Source organism: Rhinolophus sinicus, linkage group LG01 (assembly GCF_036562045.2).
Source record: "Rhinolophus sinicus isolate RSC01 linkage group LG01, ASM3656204v1, whole genome shotgun sequence".
NCBI lineage: Eukaryota > Metazoa > Chordata > Mammalia > Chiroptera > Rhinolophidae > Rhinolophus > Rhinolophus sinicus.
This window is the reverse complement of record NC_133751.1, coordinates 45,290,790-45,313,303: the sequence shown is the minus strand read 5'-3', so window position 1 is coordinate 45,313,303 and position 22,514 is coordinate 45,290,790. Positions and strand designations below refer to the sequence as shown.

The 22,514-nt window shown below is 33.9% G+C and overlaps 1 protein-coding gene across 1 annotated transcript in view; it reads left to right on the top strand.

Annotated features, from left to right (window-relative positions):
* The first annotated feature begins 2,009 nt into the window (after positions 1-2,009).
* Positions 2,010-22,514, top strand: part of CCDC39 (coiled-coil domain 39 molecular ruler complex subunit) — a 39,131-nt gene continuing 18,626 nt past the window's right edge. Inside the window, exons 1-9 of the mRNA XM_019737347.2 lie at positions 2,010-2,214; positions 7,726-7,845; positions 9,040-9,186; positions 10,293-10,451; positions 11,423-11,515; positions 11,610-11,738; positions 17,575-17,766; positions 20,364-20,467; positions 21,339-21,471. Of these exons, the coding sequence (XP_019592906.2) occupies positions 2,125-2,214; positions 7,726-7,845; positions 9,040-9,186; positions 10,293-10,451; positions 11,423-11,515; positions 11,610-11,738; positions 17,575-17,766; positions 20,364-20,467; positions 21,339-21,471 (1,167 nt within the window). The 5' untranslated portion in view covers positions 2,010-2,124. The remainder of the gene's footprint in view (positions 2,215-7,725; positions 7,846-9,039; positions 9,187-10,292; positions 10,452-11,422; positions 11,516-11,609; positions 11,739-17,574; positions 17,767-20,363; positions 20,468-21,338; positions 21,472-22,514) is intronic.

Here is a 22,514-nt window from a genome sequence, read left to right as displayed (position 1 = left end):
CAGCTACAGCTGATACTGAGAGGGGTGGATCAACAGACTGGCACAGGCCAAGGTAGCTGCCTCAATATCCACATTAGGAACTGGGATGAGAAATTAGAAAGGGCATGTTTAAGACACATGGATAGTAACAACTCTAATAATTTTAAAAAGCAGCATTGCTATAACAAATCTCAAATATAAATAACTACTTGCCATCTTAATAGATGCTGGGTACTGACATTTTCTTTTTTTAATTTTATTAAAATTTATCGGGGTGACAATGGATAGTAAAATTACATAGGTTTGAAGTGTACAGTTCTGTAATACATCATCTATATATCACATTGTGTTCACCACCCAGAGTCAGTTCTTACATCACCATATATTTGACCCCTTTTACCCTCTTCTACTATCCCCCCTCCCTCCTTACCCTCTGGTAAAGTAACATTTTCATTAGTAGGAATGACTAAACTATTATAAAATAAAAGATGATCTATGCAGTTATTGAAGCTCTAAAATTCCATTATTCTATATATGTCAAAATTTCCTCTATGAACCAAGTCTTTCTCCCTTTCTCACCTTGGGAATTTAGGCATTGTAGAAGTGGGGAATAAAATGCCTTACTAACTCTAGTCTTTGAAGACACTATTTCTAAGTCCAGAAGATTAAACAGATAGAAAACCACATAAACACAGAGACAAAGCTACTACAAGAATAGTAACAAACCAATGGTAAAAAGACATTTTCAGGAAATGAAGGATATATAAATATGGTTATTAGATGATACTGAAGAGTTTTGATACTGTTAATTTTGTTAGGTATGATAATGATATTGTGTTTATGTTAAAAAAATTAAATGTTAAACATTAGTGATGTATGCCCAAGTAGTTAGGGTGAGATTTCATGATATCTGTGATTAAAACGCTTCAGCAAAAGATACAGATAAAGCTAATGTGGCAAAATATGAATGTTAAATCAAGGTGATGAGTATATGGTGGTTCATTATACACTGTTTTTTATTCTTATATGTAAACATTTCATTATAAAAAGTTTAACCCGGTACAGGTAAAATAAAATTAAAGAGAAGCAAAAAAACTACAGATATTTTATTGGATAAGCAAAATTGATTCACACGATAAAGTAGTAGAAGGTATTCCAGCCAAGAACACCCCTCATTGCAGAGAGCATAGTTGGGATTTGGAGACCTGTACTGTATCCTAATTTAGGTCCTGCCTGCTCTAATCTCTTCACCTTAGTTTATTTAGAAAATGAAAGGATTATGTTAGTTGATTGTTTTGTCTTTTCAGTTCTGAGATACTATACAACAGAATGTGGGCTCAGTGTTTCCTACGCTTTTTCGAAGTTAGAAAGAAATACAGATCTTTACGTGAAATTAAAGATTTGTAAATGTTAAATGAAAATGTAAACAAAGGTGAAGGAGTGGCGCGGGAGGGACCACCCCACTGCGCTGCGAGTTTGCCATCTCTGCGCAGTCCGCGTCTGCAGCTAGGACTCTACAAAGGGGGCCACGAACATTGCGAGGAAGATCGGAAGATTAAAACCGACCACGACCAAAACAGCCAGCAGTGATTCTAGGGAGTGAATTCTGCTTCAAAATACAAGTCTACTTCAGCCTAAGACAGTTCATCTACGGATGAAACTCAAACATCACTTGCAAAGAAAGCTCGAGTTATTATTTTCGTTAGCTCTCATCTTCCGCAGGCGACCCCGTGGCAGTAGCGTAGGGCAAAGCCATTCCCGTACCCTGTGGTGGTCCCTGGCGATGCAGGCGCCAACGATTTTACACTTTCCCGGGGCGCCTGGGGGACGACCCGAGCCGCACTTTGAGGGACAATCCTGCCGGGGCCTGACCAGCGAACCTCTGGAGGAGTAAGTTGCTTCGCTCCCCGGGGCGCTCACGAGGAAAAAGTTTGCTCCGAATCCTGGGAGCCAGTTCCCAACCGGAAGTTTCGCCTCTTGGCCTGAACTCTTCCTGTTTGGTAACTAAGGGCGCGGGGCGGTTACTAGGGCTCCAGAGGAAACTACCCTGGACTTTGGAAGTGCCCCGGGTTGCCTCGGATGCTGCTCATGAGCTAGACCGAAAGGCACCTATTTTCTCTGATCTCTGAGGTCCCGTTTGCCATCATGAGTAGCCAATTTCTGGCGGAGCTGCATTGGGAAAATGGGTTCGCCATTCCGGTGGCAAACGAGGAGAACAAGATACTGGAAGATCAGGTGAGGGTCAGGTGAAAAAGGCGGGGGAAGAAGGGGGTCGGTGAAGGCACTTTTTGTGGTTCGCAGGAATACTCCAATACTTTTATTTCTCCCTTTCCTTCCCTAATCCCATCTGTTGTCTAACGCTCCTCCGCACCATCTCATTTCTCCCTTACCTGCCCGCCCTTTTCGGTATTTGCTAAGCATTAAAATATAATAAAATAAAATAAAAATATGTATAGATATATAGAAGTGATCATTGATATTTAGGTCTATAAACCCGGAATCTTTACTCCCTGCGCCCCTCCCACTCTATGTACTGATACCCAGACTCCTGGGCGGGAGTGGAAAGGTTGGTTTCCGTGCCCAGTTTTTCCTTCCTCAGAATTACGCGTAAGTGCGTTTTGCAAAGGGGCTTCTGAGGTTTGTGTAACAACAGTTATTTGCTGATGTTTATAAACAAAAGAGGTTTTGGTTGACATTTTTCTTTGAGTTTTGCCTATGATATTCAAAGTTGAAAGTGACTCGAAGAAATGTTTTCAAGAGGGACATTCTAGTAAGAATGAGAAGTGTGCAATTTACAGCTTTTCAAAGCCAGGATTAAGTTGTCACAGAATATTATAAAATATTTTACCTTATAAGGGATATTTTACACTAGCTTGCAACCAAAGCATAGTAGTTGTTAAAAATAAAATTGCAACCAGCTGAGGAAGCTGTAAAAAACCTTTAGCAGTCTAAAGTTCCATCACATGGCAATGTGGTGTGTGGAAGAGGGCCCAAAAAGAACAGATGATGTTTACACTACTTTATAGAATGGAAGAGAAGGTTTTCCTCTGAAAATGAAAATCCTTTACTCTTTTTTGTTTTTGAAAATATTTTTTTCCCCAAAATATTCTGACCTATTTACTCATTCCTAATTTAGATGGCTGCAGTTTTTGTTTTCAATGAAGGGCAACATTACAGAATATAAGAAATCTAGCACTAAGTACTGAGGAATAATAAGAGGTATCCAGCCCTGAATTCAGATCCTACTTACCTGCAGCACTGAGCCTCTTTCTTCTGTAAACTGGAGATTATGATAAAAATGATCTCACAGGGTTGTTATACATCTCTAAGGACATTAATATAGGTTAAAGTTCCCTTCAAATGTTAGTTTGTGCCATAATATTTCTCTTATAGGATGTTATATACATATTACTTACATTAGCTATTTTAAAAATATTACAGAGCAATTAAAAGAAGAATGATGAGGACCATAATCACTTCACCTGAATAAACTCTGACATTAAAAAAGCATCTCTTGTAAATTTAAGATATTCAAACAGAAAAGAAGGGTGTAAAATAAGAAATATAAGATTCCCTCCCACAAGTACCCACTGTTGACCATAGAAGTGACTATCATGGCATAAACAAATATTCCAGACATCACAGTCTACAGATACATAGATAGAAAAGACCAACAGAAGTATTATAAAAATGGAATCCTACTATATGTGCTGTTTTTAACATAAAAATTTAAATTTAATTTTACTTGTATTTAAGAGAAGAAAAAGAAAGGAATTATTGAATTTCAGGTACGTATTACTTGATTACAAGAGATAGTGATTGCTAAAAACTTCCTTTAACATTAAGAAAAATGACGTAAGAAAAAAAGAAATGGTTAAATTATTGCTTTTTTAAAAAATCTTTGTTTTAATTGTAGACAGTATGAGTTGACTCCCTGCTTTTTCATCTTTTAAATGAAGAAATTAGCTGTTTTACTCTTCTTTCCACATTCTTTTATCCCATTTAAATAGTGGTTTTATTATTTTTCTATTATCAAGTTTTATTTATTCAATGCCCTTAATTTACTACAAGTGTTTAGTCTTAGTTTCATACTTGAAATGATTTAATGGTCCTTAATATAGTCACTTATACTCAAGGTATCTTTTCTTGAATTTTTCATTTGGATTCATCTTTTGACTGGTTGGGTTCTACCCTCAAAAGAGGGTAGACCCATCGTGCTGTGCTTTTAATTCCTTGCATCCTAAGTTGCCAGTGTGATTCCTTGCATTGTCTGCTTTAAGTTTATATTTCTTAAATCATAGTATCAGATTTTCAAGATACTTTCTCCTCCACTCCTTCCTTTTGGAGTTCTGTTTTCCAATATGGACATTTTTCCATATGCCTATTTCCTAAGTGTTAACTTTTTTTTTTGCTTAATGGGTTCTCTATTTTCTAGATCACATATTTTCTTTTTTCTTGGATTATTACCACCCCCCCGCCCTTTTGTTTTTTGATGTAATACTTTCTGAGTTTCTCTAAGGGTATATGGGATGTAAACATTCTGAATCAGAAAATGTTTTAATTTGCTCTCACATTTGATTGTAATTTGACTGGTTAGAACATTCTAGGTTAAAAATAATTTATCCACAGAATTTGGAAAATATCACCCTGTTATCTTACAGCACTGTTTTTGGTGTGTAAGCTAATATTAGAATGATTTCTATTTCTTTGTAGGTTACTGTTTTAATCTCTGGAAGCTTTTAGGGTTTCATTTCATCTTTACATTTTTATTTGGCAAATATATCAATCATATTTTTAATTTTCAGGTTATTTTCTTGTTGCTTTTTTTGTAGCACATGATCTTGTTTTAGGAGTAAAATATAATTTCCAATCTCTCTGAGTGTGTGTGTGTGTGTGTGTGTTTAATTCTTATCTTTTATGTCCTGAATTATCTCTTTCCTCTGGTATCTTTTTGTTTGTTTATCTTGATATCCCTCACATTATGTAAGTTTTCGATAAATAGCTGGTGGTCCTTGCATGTACTTTTATATTTAAGAAAGAGGTAATCGAACTCTACGGGGAAGGAATTACCGTCTTATGGAGAGTTAATTATTATGCTTTCATTTAAAAACAGATACTTTTATTTTGGGTTCATTATGCAAAGATTAAAGTCATAATTGATGAAGAAAATAAAAGCCATTAACCTGTATACACCAAACAACATGACAGCAAAGTACATCAAAGTAAAAGCTGTTATAAACTCAAGTAGACCTTGACAAAAATACAGTTATGGTAAGATACTTCAATATTGACCTCAGAATTAGGTAATTCTAATAGACAAAAACAAGGATATAAAGGATATAAATACTACAAGAAAAAATAAGAACAGAGAGAGCATATCCCTTAAATAGAGAATATATACATTAAAAAATGTGTCCATAAAATATTTACAAAGACAGTTCATGTGCTAGACCAAAAGGAAGATCTTAATGCATTAAAAGTGAACGGTAAACCTTAAAGACAGTATGCTAAGCTAAATAAACTAGACACAAAAGGATAACTAGTGTATCATTCCATTTATATGAGATACTTAGAATTATCAAATTCATAGAGACGCAAAATAGAATGGTGAATTCCAGGGGCTGGAAGGCAGGGGAATGGGGAGTTCCTGTTTAATAGTATGGACTTTCAGCTTGGGAAAATGAAAATTTTCTGGGGATGGATGGTGGTCATGGTTGCACAACAATGTGAATGTATTTAATGCCACTACTTAATGTTCTTCGAAAAATGGTTAAACTGGTGTATTTTATATTATGTATATTTTACCACAATTAAAACAATGAATGATAGACATTTTATAGGTCACATCTCTGATCATAAGCCAATAGAATTTACAATAATTTAAAAAATTACCCTCCATTGTTACAGACTGAATATTTGTGTCCTTCCCAGCTCTCATTTATGTTAAAGCACTAAATTTCAATATGATGGTATTTGCAGGCAGTGCCTTTGGGAGGTAATTAGGTTTAGATAAGGTCATGAGATTGGGGCCCATGATGGGATTAGTGTCTAGGAAGAGAGAACAACTCTCTCCTGGGTGTGAGTACAGACAGAGAAGGTGGCTGTCTGCAAGTTAGGAAGAGAGGTTTCACTAGAACCGGAGTGGCTGGCCCCTCGATCTTGGATTTCCCAGTCTCCAGAACTGTGAGAAATAAATTTCTGTTGTTTAAGCCAATGAGTCTCTGGTAGTTTGCTTTGGCAGCCTGAGCTAAGGAATCCATCTTAAATACTTAGGCAAGTTTCTCAGAAATATATTCCTGGGTTGCTCTTATAGCAGAGAGAAACTGAAAGGGAAAAGTCACTATTAGAAAACAATAAAATGAGACTGCTTTATACCCACATCCATGGGAAACAGCAAAAATCTTACTTAGTGAAAACTTTTAGCCTTAAATGCCTTCATTTTTAAATCAGTGTCTTAGTCAGCTCGGGTTGCTATAACAAAATACCATAGACTGAGTGATTTAAAAACATATTTATTTCTCTCAGTTCTGAAGGCTGCAAGTCGAGATCAGGGTGTCAGCATGGTTGGGTTCTGGTGAGAGTTCTCTTCGTGGCCTGTAGATTGCTACCTTCTTGCTGTGTTCTCATGTGGCAGAGAGAGAGCGTGCTCTGGTTTCTCTTCTTATTATAAGGACCCTAATCTCATCGTGAGGGTCCTACCCTCATGTCCTAATTTAAACCTTAACTCCCAAAGGCCCCACTTCCATTTACCATCACATTGGGGATTAATTAGGGCTTCAACATATGAATTTGGGGTGACACAGACATTCAGTCCATAACTATCAGACAAAAAGTAAAGAAACTAAGAACTTTTCATAAATTACAAAAAACAACAATAAAGTAAACAAAAGAGGGAATTAAAAACTGAAATTAATGAAATAAGCAAGAAATACATATTTACTGTTAGTAAGTTTAATAAAATGTAGGACATAACAAATGAGTAAATGAGTATTTTTTTTCTTTCTTCCATAGTTCACAATTCAAATATTTTCTTCTGTACCTCAGTGAATTGTGTTGTGCACCTCCTGGGTTGTAGCCCAACTTTGGGAACTGCAGCTCAAGACTAAAAGGAAGCATATTTTTGTTTTGTTGAACTTTTATATTGCTTTAAGGGATTTCTAATGATTTTGAGACTCTATCTTGTAATTTCCTAAATGTATTTCCTAAAAGTTTTGTTGTTATTGTTGTATATTTGTTATGCATTTATATTGTTTGGTTTTGTTCTAATTCAAAGACATGAAATGCGTTAAGAAACAGGTTCTAAGGATGTGAGAGTGAGTTCTGTTCTGTTAACCTTAGCCTAAATCTGTTGGTTTTGAATAGGAATTAAGGGGGAAGCTATTATGCCAGCTACTTTTCAAATTTATGGTTCATGATCTATGTATTTGTTAGGCCTTGTTACTATACTCTTGTTTGTTTTAGCGATCTTGTCATTTAATTATGGAATAGAATCTCCATTTTTCCCTTTAAAATGTATTTTAGCTGTGGACCCTGCCAATGCTGCAAATCTGAGAGAGATTTCTGTTCTATTTCCCCACAATAATCTCTAAATCGCAACAGTATTTTATAATATTTGAAAGGACAGTAGATTTTAAAAGTTCAAATGGATATTTAAAGAAGCAAAGTAAATGAAGATTTAATTTTCTTTTGATTTTACATCTTTTAATATGGTAAAAACTAAGGACTAATCATAGTACTTATTTACAGTTGTCAAAGCTGCAGAATGAAAGGTCAAGCTTGCAAGATCAGCTACGTGACTATGAAGGTCGAATTAATGCTATGACTTCTCACTTCAAAAATGTTAAACAAGAACTCTTATTTACACAGGTATATAATGTTGAAATTCAATTGATTATATCATGTGTAGTCATGGAAGATTTCGTGAAAAGTATAATACACTTTAGAAATATTACTACAAATAATAAAAATTAAAACCTATGGTGATTAATTAAATAAAAATCTGTTTTATGGGCAATCTATTCATGTGTAAAACCTCATTCCCTGATGATGCCCAGCAAAGCAGACATCTCAGCCAATCAGTGTTGGAGAGTTTATTAACTTCCACTCCACACTATTTTTTTTAAAAATTTATTTATCTTTCTTTGAAAAGTATATAATTCTTAAAAATGAAGAAAGTCATATTTTTAAAACCAATTTATAATTAATATAGATAAATAACTATTTCATGGTTTGACAAGTCTTATTAGAAAGTTAAAAATTTAATGAACTTTTAAAGACAATACTCAAGATTTTTTGAGTATTTATTGTTGAGTAATTAATAAACTGTTTGGAACAACAACTTTTCCTCAAGTTATTAAACTTGAGGAAGTCCCCACTGAGTTGGGGATTTGAGAGAGACTCTCTGTGGGTATATTTAATTATAGTCAAACCTCAACTAAGTAAGATAATAGAGACAAAAGGCAGTAAACTTCCTACAATACTAACAGCTTTAATAGTGTAAAAATAATACTGATGGTGATAACTTTAAAGCACTATAAGAGTAGTAGTCAGCAAATACTATTTTATTAGTAAAGCATAACACAAAGGCATGATTATATATTAATATATTCTAGGAAATATTTATAACCATCAGCGTTTACGTAAGTATTTTAAAATTATCTCAGTTAATTAGAATATGTGATCAATACATATAACTCATTTCCTAAGTATTTTTTAGCCAATTTTATTTCTTATTTTTAGGTAAGTAATATCTTTTTAAGTCTCACCATATAAACTTTGGTTTTCTTCAATTTCCCTAGACCAACATAATATCTGAAAACTGCTGACAACAATATTTTCTCCTAGCACATTCCATGAACTGACTTTCTTACAATTAGTAAGCAATACCGACTACACTGAATCACAAAGTCTAATGTGTTGTAAATTTAAGAGAAGTGGAATTAATAATACTTAATCTAAGCGTTTTGTGGGAATTTTGTTATGTTTTGTCTAACAGATTATTATACATACTTTTTAATATTAAATTCAAAAAGTCCTTCTATCTTGTATATTATTCTCTAGTCTCTTTGCAAAGCCAGGGAGCATGAGATTGAAAGCGAAGAACATTTTAAGATTATTGCTGAAAGAGAGCTGGCACGAGTGAAGGATGAAATCCAACGACTGGAAAATGAGATGGCTTCAATACGGGAAAAGAAAAGTGAAAAGGAAGTATGTGTTGAAATGTTATTTAAAATTTTGTGCTATTGTTCCTTCTTCCCTCACCAAACAAATAATGATATTTTTTCTGTATGGGAAAGGTGCTCATTAGTTTCATAACATGTACTTAGATTTTTTTTGGACAATGAAAGGCACATGGAACTGTGATTTGAATGAAACAATGGTACAATGTTACATTTATTTTCCCAATATTCATTTACCAAATACTCATTGACCCTTACTGTGTGCAAAGTACCATGCTAGTTGCCTATTATATGACACTGGGAATAATTTATTCATAAGTGCTACATTTTTAAAAGCCACATTAAAAGAAACACTTTTAATTTTGAATTTCATTTTATATTCAAAATTTTTGCCTTTTGTATTAATTTATCAGCTTGTGACTAATATTAAAACTACTGTACTCATTTTGCTTTTTTCCTTAGTTTTTAGTCACATGATGTGGGAGCTCTTTCCAAATTTGATTCTTCTTTTCACATATGCATATACAGATAGAAATGTACATGTATGTATGTGTACACATACATACATGTACATAGTTTATTATATTTGTATTTATATATTCATCTGTTTTCTTTTATGACTCTAGATTTGTTAAATGAAATGTTTTTAACTCCTTAACTGCTACCTTTATTTCAATTAGAAGTGCTTCCATAATTTCTTTATAAGAAGCCTCTTAGAGGCAGCAACCTGATTGGCAGTGGCGCTGACGGGGACTTGTCTTGGGTTTGACTTAGCATATCAAACACATCATATTCACCAAGATTGCACATTTACTTGGGTTGGTTTTGGTGGAGTGACTAATGAGATTGCTCTGGGGCAACTACCCTAAATCCTTTTTAAGCAACGTTTGGTTCAACTACTGTTCTCAACTTTGTATAATTATTTCCCCTCTATTTTACAACTAAAGATTTAAAATACAAGTATGATAGTCATATAATTAAATATGGTATGTTATACACAATCTGGAGGTCAGGGACAGGATTTCTTTTTTCCTTTTTAATATGTTCTGTAGTATGTAATGTTACGTTTTACTTTAGTTGGTATAGTAGATAATGTTTTATAATCTCTCCCTGTCCTCTGTCTTTGGATACTAGAATAGCATATTTAAATTTACTCAAAAACTGGATGGTCTGAAATGTCAAATGAACTGGGACCAGCAAGCATTGGAGGCCTGGTTAGAAGAATCAGCTCATAAAGACAGTGATGCCTTCACTCTTCAGAAGTATGCACAGCAAGATGATAATAAAATTAGGGTGAGAAATTAGAAATTGTAATGTTAGTATTTTTCTGAATCTGTAGTGTGTCAACCTTTTTCTCTCAATTGGCCTTAGAATTTTAAAGCAGCAGTTTTGGGTCAGAGCTTACCTTGAGAATCTAATAAAGCCAAGTATTCTCACTCTAGAAACATGACTATACTCAAATACCCACAAAATTTTGCTGAAAATTTTACAGATCCTCTGAAGCCCTTTGACCATTTAGGGATTCTTAGACTTCAAGTTAAGAATCCTGAATGAGAAGGGTTCTCAACAGTATTTCAGAAAAGTTTTGTACTAGAACTATATGTACGTATTTTAACTTCTTTTGTCTAAATAATAATTTGAATGTTACATATAGTTTTTGCTGATTTGAGAGTATAGTGCTATTGATTATTTAATATATTATTATAACCATTACTTAAAATCTACTTGTAATGAAATCTGGTGGTACTTTAGTATTATGAAACATGATATTTTATAATAGGCTTAATACCAAATGCATTATTTAAATGGAAAATTGTTTAATCTTTTTTCTAACATACTTTATTTTTTTCACTCTAAAATTATTTTGTTGTTGATGTTTTTTAAATTAAATTTATTGAGGTGACATTGGTTAGATTATCAGAGGGTAAGGGGGAGGTAGAAGAGGGTAAAGGGGGTCAAATATATGGTGACAGAAAATCTGAGTTTGGGTGGTGAACACACAATACAATATACAGATGATGTATTATAGAATTGTACACTTGAAATCAAACATACTTTAAAAAGTATTAAAGTCTTTTAAAAAACAATTGAATTTTCATTGCAGCCCTTTGGGGTTAAAATATGTATCTTTATTCTTTTGTAGTTATTTTAGATATCAAATAAATGTACATTTATAACAATAATACTTAATGTGAAATATGCTAACAGCTTTTAAGTTAATAAAATGATAATCATGAATATTTTTGTGTGTTAATACTTCATAGGCGCTGACCCTGCAATTAGAAAAACTGACTTTGGAATGTAATCGGAGAAGAAAGGTACTTGACAATGAACTTATGGAGACTCTAAGTGCGCAGGTTCGTTTAGTGAAGATTTTTATTTGTTCATTGTCAGTGATGTTTGCAAAAGCACTTAAATTCACAGAAATGTTATTTTCTCTCTATCTGACAGTTAGAATTGGATAAAGCGGCACAAGATTTTCGTAAGATTCATAATGAAAGACAAGAACTCATTAAACAGTGGGAGAATACAATAGAACAGATGCAGAAGAGAGATCGAGACATTGATAACTGTGCCTTGGTAAAGTAGTTGTTCCCTCCTTGCAATGTTCAGCTATACTTATCTCTTCAGTATTTAACTCATTCATTTCAAATATAAATCACATTGTTATTTGAAAGTCACTTCTGTAGGAGATTCAATCGTTTTGTTAAATGTTTTTCAGAGCTGACTGTATATCAACTTAGAAAAGTGATTTTATGAAAATTATTTATTTATGGTATTATTTGGAAGACTGGATCCTGCCATCTCTGACATGTAGAATAAGAGAAAGTCAACAGATAATGTTATTGAAGTGAAAGTCAACAGATAATGTTATTGAAGTGAACCTAATGCCTACTTACACATGATTGTTCAGGGTGTCTTGGATTTAACATGTGTGCTATCTGTCCACATAGTAATCACAGGTGTAGGGAAATAACCCTCGTGGACAGCCAAGAGACAGGAATGAGATTCAGGAAAGAAACTTAGATTGCAATAAAGTTTTACTTTCAAAGCTGAGGCACCAATAATGGGGTAGAAGTTCAGAAGGGGAGGAACACCAGGCCTACTGTTATCTATTACTACTTTCTGAGGTAATTTAGAAGAATTTTTTTTTTTAAAATCATTAAGGGGTACAATAGTGGTGAGTAAAAATGGGAAGATAGGGAATATTGGGAAGGAGAAGGAATTAAGGAGATAAGAAGACACATGAGAAGATACAACTTCCGTTCTGAATCTACTCCACGGAAAGGCATTGGGCAAGCAGCTCAGGTCACTGGGAGTTTGGAATTCTGATATCTGGATGTGGTTTACTTGTTATATGCAAATATGTTATTCTTTTATTTTAAATTTCTGTACGTGACCAACATTTTATCAACAAAATGGCCTATTCCTCCCTAGGTGGGACAGAGAGAACCCATCTTAACTATGAGTTCCTCTTAATTCTTAATGCTGATGTTGGTTTCTCTTTCTTGACTTCCTTACTGCTTTCCAACATCAATTCCTAACTGCTTCCTCTGTGTAAATCAAATGTGCCCAGTACAAGATTGCAGATCAACAATTGCATTCTTATGCAAGCCCATAGCTGAATTGACTCAGCCTGCTGATTTGGCAGAATACACAACTTGTAGCTCCTTGGTCATATTCACAGTGGTTCCTTATTTATAGGTTGACATCTCCTGGCTCTCTGTATTGTAAGAGACTAGGAACGGTGCTAAGAAGTGGCTCCCTAGGTAGAGGTATTCTTCTAAGTGTTCAACAACTGACTCCCAATTTGTAGCAATTCTGATTTCTGTGATGAAACTACTTCCATACTAACAGGACTCCATGGAACACAGAATTGAGAAGAAATGTGTGAGTTCTGGTGAGCCAATTCACATCACTAGAAAATGAAATCTGAGATTGGACCCTGTTGTTCCTTCTCAGTGTCTTCTTGACAGGAATCTGACCATATGATCGTGTAATTGACTTCTTTAAAGAAACGTATACATTATTTAGAAGAGAAAAAATGTTTTTCTATTATGCTTTTATTCCAGTGTAAAAATTTTGGGACATTACTTATAAGCATCATCTATATGAAAACTTAACTGAATAGATAGCTCTGTTAAAAAATGTGAACATTGAAGTAGATATTAAAGTATCTGATTAAGTGGTAGAAAAATCAATATAAGGCAGGAAATTCTAGAATGATCATTTGACATATAAACCTACGAAGTTTTGTCCTTTGGTTGAATGAACACAGTAAATATATAGAATGCTACAATTATAGAATGTTAATTGTTATAGAGAACATATAGGAATACTAGATTAAGCAAATTAAAAATGTTTTTTTAAATGCAGTGCATCTCAGATATATATTTAATATGCTCATATGTACAATATTACATGCAACATTTCTAAAACTTACTGATATCAGAACACATACCTCCCCCAACCATTTCCTGGCATTAGTTGTTTGTGGGACCCTATTTTGGAAAACTTGAAAGAAATGTATTTTAGGGTAATTTTTTTTCTCCCTCCAACCCAACATTTTACCATAACAATCATTTGTAAAAACCATCTAACATATTATCACAACATTCACTTTCAAAGCTAGGATCTTTTTATTCCCTAGCTCTAAAATCTTTTTTGTTCCACATTGCTTAAAAGTTGACTCTCTTTAAGGAGACAATTGAAAAATTGAATTTCTTCACAGTTCAACCCTAACCTCTACCTTTCCAGCCTTATTTCTTTCATCTGTACCTACCCCTTCTTAATCTATCCCCATTCCATCCCTGCCTTCCCACCCTGCACCTTGACCATGGAAATTTTATGCATTGCCATGTATCTTTTTAGATACATGGAATTTTTATGCATCGCCATGTATCTTTTTAGCCCTGTTTCAAATGAAGCCTCTTAGGTAAAGCCTTTTAATGATTCCTCTTGGGTAGGCTTCATCATCTCTTTGTTTCTATAGTACTTTGTATATTCTATTAATTTGTATCTCCATGACCAGCAAAAAGCTTGAGTGAAGGCATTCCTATTGAAGCAAATAACTAAAATTCTATTTCTCAAAAAATGAAAAAAAAAAAAAAAAAAAAAAAACCCAAAAACTGGTCCTGTGAAATATTTGGAAAATTTTATTGCAATCCAACTTTCTATGTGAATAATATTTAACACTGTTATATTTTTTAGATGTCATCTTTCATTTATAAAAGATTGACATTTTCCTCATCTCTTTAGCAAAGTACCAAGTAGATGAAAGAAAATACAGAGACCTTTAAAAATATAAGATTATTTTTGGTGTGTAGCATATTAATAATTTGTTTTATTCATATAAAAATATCTCTTAAAACATTCTGTTAGGAACTTTTGATAACGTAAATACTGAATATAATAATGGAAAAATAGACACCACAGAAATACAAAAAATTTTAAGAAAATACAACATGCAATTATATGCCAACAAATTGGACAATCTGGAAGAAATGAATAAATTACTAGACGCACACAATCTTCCAAGGCTGGATCAGGAAGAAACAGAAAATCTGAACTGACTGATTACTACTAATGAAATCGAATCAGTAATCAACAAGCTCTCAACCAACAAAAGTCCTGAACCAGATGGCTTCACAGGTGAATTCTACCAAATGTTCAAAAAAGAATTAACACCTATTCTTCACAAGCTGTTCCAAAAAATTCAAGAGGAGGGGTGGCTCCCAAGCTCATTCTGTGAGGCCAGCATTACACTAATTCCAAAACCAGACAAAAACATTACAAAAAAAGAAAATTACAGGCTGATATCTCTGATGAACATAGATGCAAAAATCCTCAATAAAATATTAGCAAACTGAATTTCAGCCATGAATTAAAAAAAAGCATACACCACGATCAAGTGGGATTTATTCCTGGTGTGCAAAGTTGGTTCAGTATCTGCAAATCAATTAACATGATACACCACATAAACAAAATAAAAAATAAAAATTATATGATCATATCAATTAGTGCAGAAAAAACTTGACAAAATCTAGCATCCATTTATGATTAAACACCTCAGCAGAGTGGGAATAGAGGGAACACTTCAATATAATAAAGACCGTATGTGACAAACCCACAGCTAACATCATACTCAATAGAGAAAAGCTGAAATCATTCCCACTTAACAACAGAAATAAGACAAGGATGCCCACTTTCACCACTTTCATTCAACATAGTGGAAGTCCTAGCCACAGCTATCAGGCAAGGAAAAGAAAAAAGCCATCCAAATTGGAAAAGTAAAACTGTTATTATTTGCAGATGACATGATGCTATATATATAGACAATCCCATTTACAATTGTATCAAAAAAAACCCCAAAAACCTAGGAATAAATTTAACCAAGGAAGTAAAAGACCTGTACTCAAAAAATTATAAGACATGGAAAGAAATTAAAGAAGATACATTAAATGGAAGCATATACTATGCTTATTGATAGGAAGAATTAATATAGTTAAAATGTCCATACTACCCAAAGCAATCTATAGATTCAGTGCAATCCCTATCAAAATACCAAACACATTTTACACAGAACTAGAACAAAGAATCTTAAACATAAAAAACCCTGAATACCATGGCAATATTGGAAGTATCATGCCACCTCATATCAAATTATACTACAAGCTATAGTAATCAAAACAGCATGGTATTAGCATAAAAACATACATAGATCAATGGAACAGGCTAGAGAGCCCAAAAATAAAGCCATGCCTATATGGTCACTTAATCTATGACAAAGGAAACAAGAATATATATTGGGGTAAAGACAATTTATTCAATAAATGGTTCTGGGAAAACTGGACAGATACATGCAAAAAAATGAAACTGGACCATCTTCTTACTCCATATACAAGAATAAACTCAAAATAGATTAATGACTTAAATGTAAGATAAAAAACCATGACACTCCTATAAGAAAACATAGGCAGTAAACCTTCAGACATTACCTTAGTAATATTTTTACTGATATATCTCCTTGGGCAAGAGAAACAAAAGAAAAAATAAATGGGATGACATCAAACAAAAAAGTTTTGCACATCAAATGAAACCAACAACAAAATGAAAAGACATCCTGTTGAATGGGAGAAGATATTTGCTAGTGATGCATCTGAGAAGGGGTTAATATGCAAAATTTATAATACAGCATAACACCAAGAAAAAACAAACAATCCAATTAAAAAATGGGCAGGGAACCTGAATAGACATTTTTCCAAAGAGGATATACAGATGACCAATAGACATACGAGAAAATGCTCAGCATCACTAATGATCAGGGAAATGCAAATTAAAACCACAATGAGATATTACCTCACACCTGTCAGAATGGCCATCATCAATAAATCAACAAACAACAAGTGTTGGCGAGGATGTGGAGAAAAGGGAACGCTCATGCTTTGTTGGTGGGACTGCAAATTGGTGCAGCCACTGTGGAAAACAGTATAGAGGTTCCTCAAAAAATAAAAAAAGTAGAGCTACCTTATGACCCAGTAATTCCACTTCTGGATATATATTCAAATAATTCGAAAACACTAATTCGAAAAAATATGTACAACCCTACGTTCACTGCAGTGCTATTTACGATAGCCAAGATGTGCAAACAACTGAAATGTCCATCAATAGAAAATTGGACAAAGAAATTGTGGTACATTTATACAATGGATATTGCTCTGCCATAAAAAAAGAATGAAATATTACCATTTGCGACAACATGGATGGACCTAGAGGGTATTATGTTAAGTGAAATAAGTCTGATTTCGGTTATATGTGGAATCTAAAGAACAAAATGGATGAGCAGACAGAACAGAAACAGACACTTAGATACAGAGACAAAGTGATGGTTGCTGGAGGGGAGGAGGGTTGTAGGCTGGGTGAGAAGGTGAAGGGATTAAGAAGTACAAATTGATAGTTGCGGGAGAGTCACGGGGCTGTGGAGTGCAGTATGGGGAGTGTAATCAGTGGTATAGTAGGAGCTGTGTGTGGTGTCAGATATGTGGTGGACTTATTGAGGGGATCACCTCATAAATTGTGTAGATGTCTGGCTACTATGCTGTACACCTGAAACTAATATAAAATAATATTGAATGTCAATTATAATTAAAAACACTAGTCCCAGGGATGTGTAGTGCAACATGAGGAATATAGTCAGTAATGTTCTAATAACTATGTACAGTGTCGGGTGGGTCATGGACTTGTTGGGGTCATCACTCTGAGTTATGTAAATGTCTAATCACTATGCTGTTCTGTATGCCTGAAACTAATAAAATATAATCAAAAAAGAAAACCAATTCTTTTTAGTTTTAGTTTTGTCCATTATATTAAACATATATTTAACATTTTCTTTCTTTTTTTTTTTTTTTAATCCTAGGCATTAGCAAGGACAAAGCAGGAAATGAGAGAAAAAGAAAGTTTGGTTAAGGAGAAGATCAAGTTTTTGGAAAGTGAGATTGGAAATAATGCAGAGTATGAGAAAAGAATTTCAGTTGCTGATCGTAAAGTTTTAAAATGTAGAACAGAATATCAGCAACATGAAACTAATAGGAATCAGCTGAAGGATGAGGTACGTCAACTAAAAAGACTGGTTTGTGTGTTTATGACAGATTACTATAAAAATAAGCATGTCTTTCAGAAATTGCCTTCTGGTTCTTTTTGTTTTGTCTCTCCTTGTTACGGAACTTTTAGGATTCTTTGATTGAGCCTCTGATTGGTGAAGGTAGCAAGGTGTGTGTGTGTGGGGTGCCATGCACATCACAGATGATTTGAAGGGCCTCTCATGGAGTTACACGGTGCCCAAGTTGCCTGTCATGCTTGGTATTTTGTAAGTGACCCAAGGCAAAAGGCTTTGAAGGGTCTAGACTGGAAATTATAACCTGCAAATGGGCAAATGTGAAGGTGAATACTGACATTAGTATTAACTAAGAGCATCTTTCTGGTGTTACATGTGTATGGTAGTTTTAACTCTCAAATTCTAGGTGGAACTACCTGTTTAAGTTCAGTTTCTCACCTTGTTAAAGGACAAATTTCAGTCTGGTAGTGGGACAAAGTATTGGTAAAATCCCTTGAAACAGACTGAGAGGACAAAACTTCTGCTTTGTTCTTTTCTGCTTTTGCAGGAATACACGCCCACTAGATTATTCCAGAGAGAGGAAGTGATCCCCTTAGTTAGCAGTAAAAGGATCTTTAAGAAATTTGTGCCTTGAGACCATATTATCTGAAATTACCACTGTTTAGTTGGGAAATTGGAATAATGTAGAACTTTTTATTCTATAAGTTATAATTTTTATTTCTGATAAAAAAGGAAAGATTTTTTTTCTGCCCAAAGAGAATAAATACAAAGATCCTGAAAAAGTAAAATAAATGAATTTCTTGCCTAAGTTAAATGTCACTGCTTAATAGCTCATTCTTAAATATTTTACAGTTTAAATCAATTGCAGAAAAGAATGCAGGAATTTATTTATTCATTCATAAATTGTTTATTGAGATATAATTCACATGCCATAATTCACTCTTTTAAAGTGTATAATTCAATGGTTTACAGAATTGTGCAACCATCACCACTATCTAACTGAATATTTTTGTCATTTTAAAAAGAAACTCCATACCTATTAGCAATCACTTTCCTTTACCTCCTTCCCCCCAGTCCCTATCTTAACCATTTTTAAGTGTACATACACTTCAGTGGTATTAAAGTTCAGTGGTATTAAATACATAATGATGTTTAACCATCACCACAGTCCATTTCCATAACTCTTTTCTTGTAAAACTGAAATTCCTTACTCATTAAACAATAGCTCCTCATTCCTCCCTCTTCCAAGCCCTTGGCAACTACCATTCTACTTTGTCTCTATGATTCTGACTACTCTAAGTACCTCATATAAGTAGAATCATATGGCATTTGTCTTTTTGTATGTGGCTTATTCACTTAGTATAATGTCCTCAAGGTGTATGCATGTTGTAGCATTTGTCAGAAATTCCTTCCTTTATAGGGGTGAATACTACTCTCTTGTATGTATGTACCGTGTTTCCCTGAAAATAAGACCTAGCTGGACAATCAGCTATAATGCATCTTTTGGAGCAAAAATTAATATAAGACGAGGTTTTATATTATAGTAAAATAAGACTGGGTCTTATATTAATTTTTGCTCCAAAAGACTCATTAGAGATGATTACCTTGGCTAGATCTTATTTTCAGGGAAACACAGTACCACATTTTGCTAATCCAGTCATCTGTTGATGGATACTTGGGTTGCTTCCATGTTCTAAGCTATCGTGAATAATACTGCTATGAATATTGGTATATAATCTCAAGAATTGCTAGATCATATGGTAATTCTATTTATAATATTTTGAGGAACTGCCATACTGTTTTGCACAGTGGCTGTACCATTTCACATTCCCACTAACAGTACACAAGAGTTCAAGTTTTTCCATATCCTTGTCAAGACTTTTATTTTATATATATGTATATATTTTTTCCCCCCTGATGGTAGCCATCCTAATGGGTGTAAGGTGGTATTTTATTGTAGTTTTGATTTGCATTTTCCTAATGATTAACGATGTTAGTATCTTTCCATGTGCTTATTGGCCATTTGTATATTTTCTTTGGAGAAATGTCTGTTCAAGTCTTTTGCCCATTGAAAAAAAAATTTTTGTTAAGTTTTATAAATTCTCTACATATATTGTGGATATTAATCCCTTAATAACATATATGATTTGCAGATATTTTCTCCTATTCTGTGGGTTGCCCTTTTACTCTGTTGATACTGTCTTTTGATATGCAAAAGCTTTTAATTTTGTTGAAGTCTAATTTGCCTATGTTTTCTTTTGTTCCCTGTGCCTTTGGTGTCATATCCAAGAACTCATTGCCAAATGCAATGTTCTGAAGCTTTGCTCTAATGTACTTTTAACACATATATGTAGGTCTTTATTATTTGCCAGTATTAATAGTACAAGTCATTAAAATTTAATGTCTGTTCAAGTCTTTTGGCCCATTGAAAAAGAAAACTGTTAATATGTATTACAGCAACATGGTTACTGTGTTTATGGGTGTGATGTAGGTTAGAGATTAAAGTGTTCAGAATAAAACTTCTTAGAAATGAAATTAATTTATAAAATATACAGTAAATATATAATTTCTGTTTGTTACTTAATAAATAGTTGGACTCTTTAAAAGCCACCGTGAATAGAAGTTCCAGTGATTTAGAAGCTCTGAGGAAAAATATTTCCAAAATAAAGAAGGATATTCATGCAGAAACAACAAGGTAAGAAAAAAGATACTTAAATATTTTTATAATTTTTTACTACTTATAGAAAAATTAATTTTTTTGATAAATAACTATAAAATATAGCTACTATATTATTAAATTAAAAGAAACTTTCCTGGGATTTTCATCACAAAGGCTCAGGAGCAATATTTTTATGGCTTAGTAAATATGAGGCCTGACAATTAAGTTTGCGAACTCATCCCAGAAAAAGTGCTACATCCCTCATTGCTGAATATCACTATGGTCATCTTCAAAGTACTCCCCTTGGGAGCCTATGCACCCACACCAGTGCCTAGTCCACCCTTCAAAGAAATGTTGGAACTCTTTTCCTGGAATGGCCATCAGAGCTGTCATCCATTGTATTACCCTGATGTCCTGAATGTCATCAAAATGTCTTCCTTTCAATATTTCCTTTATCTTCAGGTAAAGAAAGAAGTCATTGGGGGCCAGATCAGGTGAGTAGGCAGGGTGTTCCAATATAGTTATTTGTTTACTGGCTAAAAACTCCTTCACAGAAGGTGCCTTGTGAGCTGTTGCATTGTCGTGATGCAAGAGCCATGAATTGTTGGCGAAAAGTTCAGGTCGTTTAACTTTTTCATGCATTTCCAAATAGTAAACTTGGTTAACTGTCCAGTTGGTACAAATTCATAATGAATCATTCCTCTGATATCAAAAAAAGGTTAGCAACATCGTTGCAACAAGTTCACAAACTTAATTGTCAGACCTTGTGTATATTGGTAAGAAAAAGGTTTATGACGAAAAAACCTTCAAGACATATAAAGAAATCTTAGGATAAATTATTCCTTGTTTGTTGCATTAAATAATTTTTAGACATGTTTTCTGTTGTTTCCTCATAAACTCTCTCTAGGTTAGACAAAATTAAAAATCATAATCAGATTGCAAGAACAAAATTAAAGCAGGTTACTGAGAAAACCATGTCTGTTGAAGAGAAAGCTACCAATTTGGAAGATATGCTACGGGAGGAGGAAAGGGGTGTAAAGGTAAAGATTAGTTTCAATTAAAAAAAAAATCGCAACAAATTTAGCAATAATGCATTAATTAAACTTTTGAGATTGGAGGAGCAGACGGTCTTTTAAGAGGCTCTGCTTTCCAGTATGATCACATTTGTAATTAGAGTTGTTGGGCCTTTTTTTTATTGCCTCTGAGGATGTTTGTGACCTGCTGTCTTCTTAAGCTCTTATTCTGCATTTGCTCCACTTCTAGCATTGAACTCATTTAACTTTGATGTCTCCTTTTAAAGGGGAAATCTTCTACCTTAGATCCCATGCCTTACCAATTCCTACTGTGTCCATGTACTAGCTTGTCATCAATATATATGTTCTTATATTACAAAGGTACCTTGAAAAGTGCCCTTGTTTTACAACTGATTTCCACATGATTATCATCCTTTTTGTTTGTTTGTGATCCAATTCCCCCCAGTGGTCTACATTCATTACCTGTATTTCTTCATACTACTGCTATTTCTTTAATCTCTTATAGTCTGGCATCATCTATTGGTAAACGACAGGCACTTGAATGGTATTATTTTACTAACTCTACTGGCATCCACACTTCTTTCTTAATCTGTTTGGTATGTGGGTAGCATTAAAGCCAATTTTTGAGGAACTGGAAAAGGCTGGTTCACCATTTCCTATTTGAAAACTTCAAAGTGACTTGTGTGACCTGACACTGTAGGCACTACTTCTTGCTTTTAACTTTTTGAGGGGGGAAGAACAAGGGCAACTGAAGATGGTGGCAAAAACCCCTCATTTGCTGAGGCTTCTATGAAGTATGTTTCATTTATATTTGCTTCCCTGGTGTGCTGTTGTATGTTTAAAATTCTTGAGTAATGAAGTTATGCAGTAATCTTGACTTGAGTGGCATTTAAGTCCAAATCGTACAACATTATTTTCTTTGAAAGTTACTTTTTTCCCTTAAGAGCATGATTCCGTAGCACATGAGACGGGATAGTATTTGACGTTATCAGAAATCTGTAAAAACTGTGAAATTCATGTGAAATAGAACTTTTGGTGACAGAATGAAA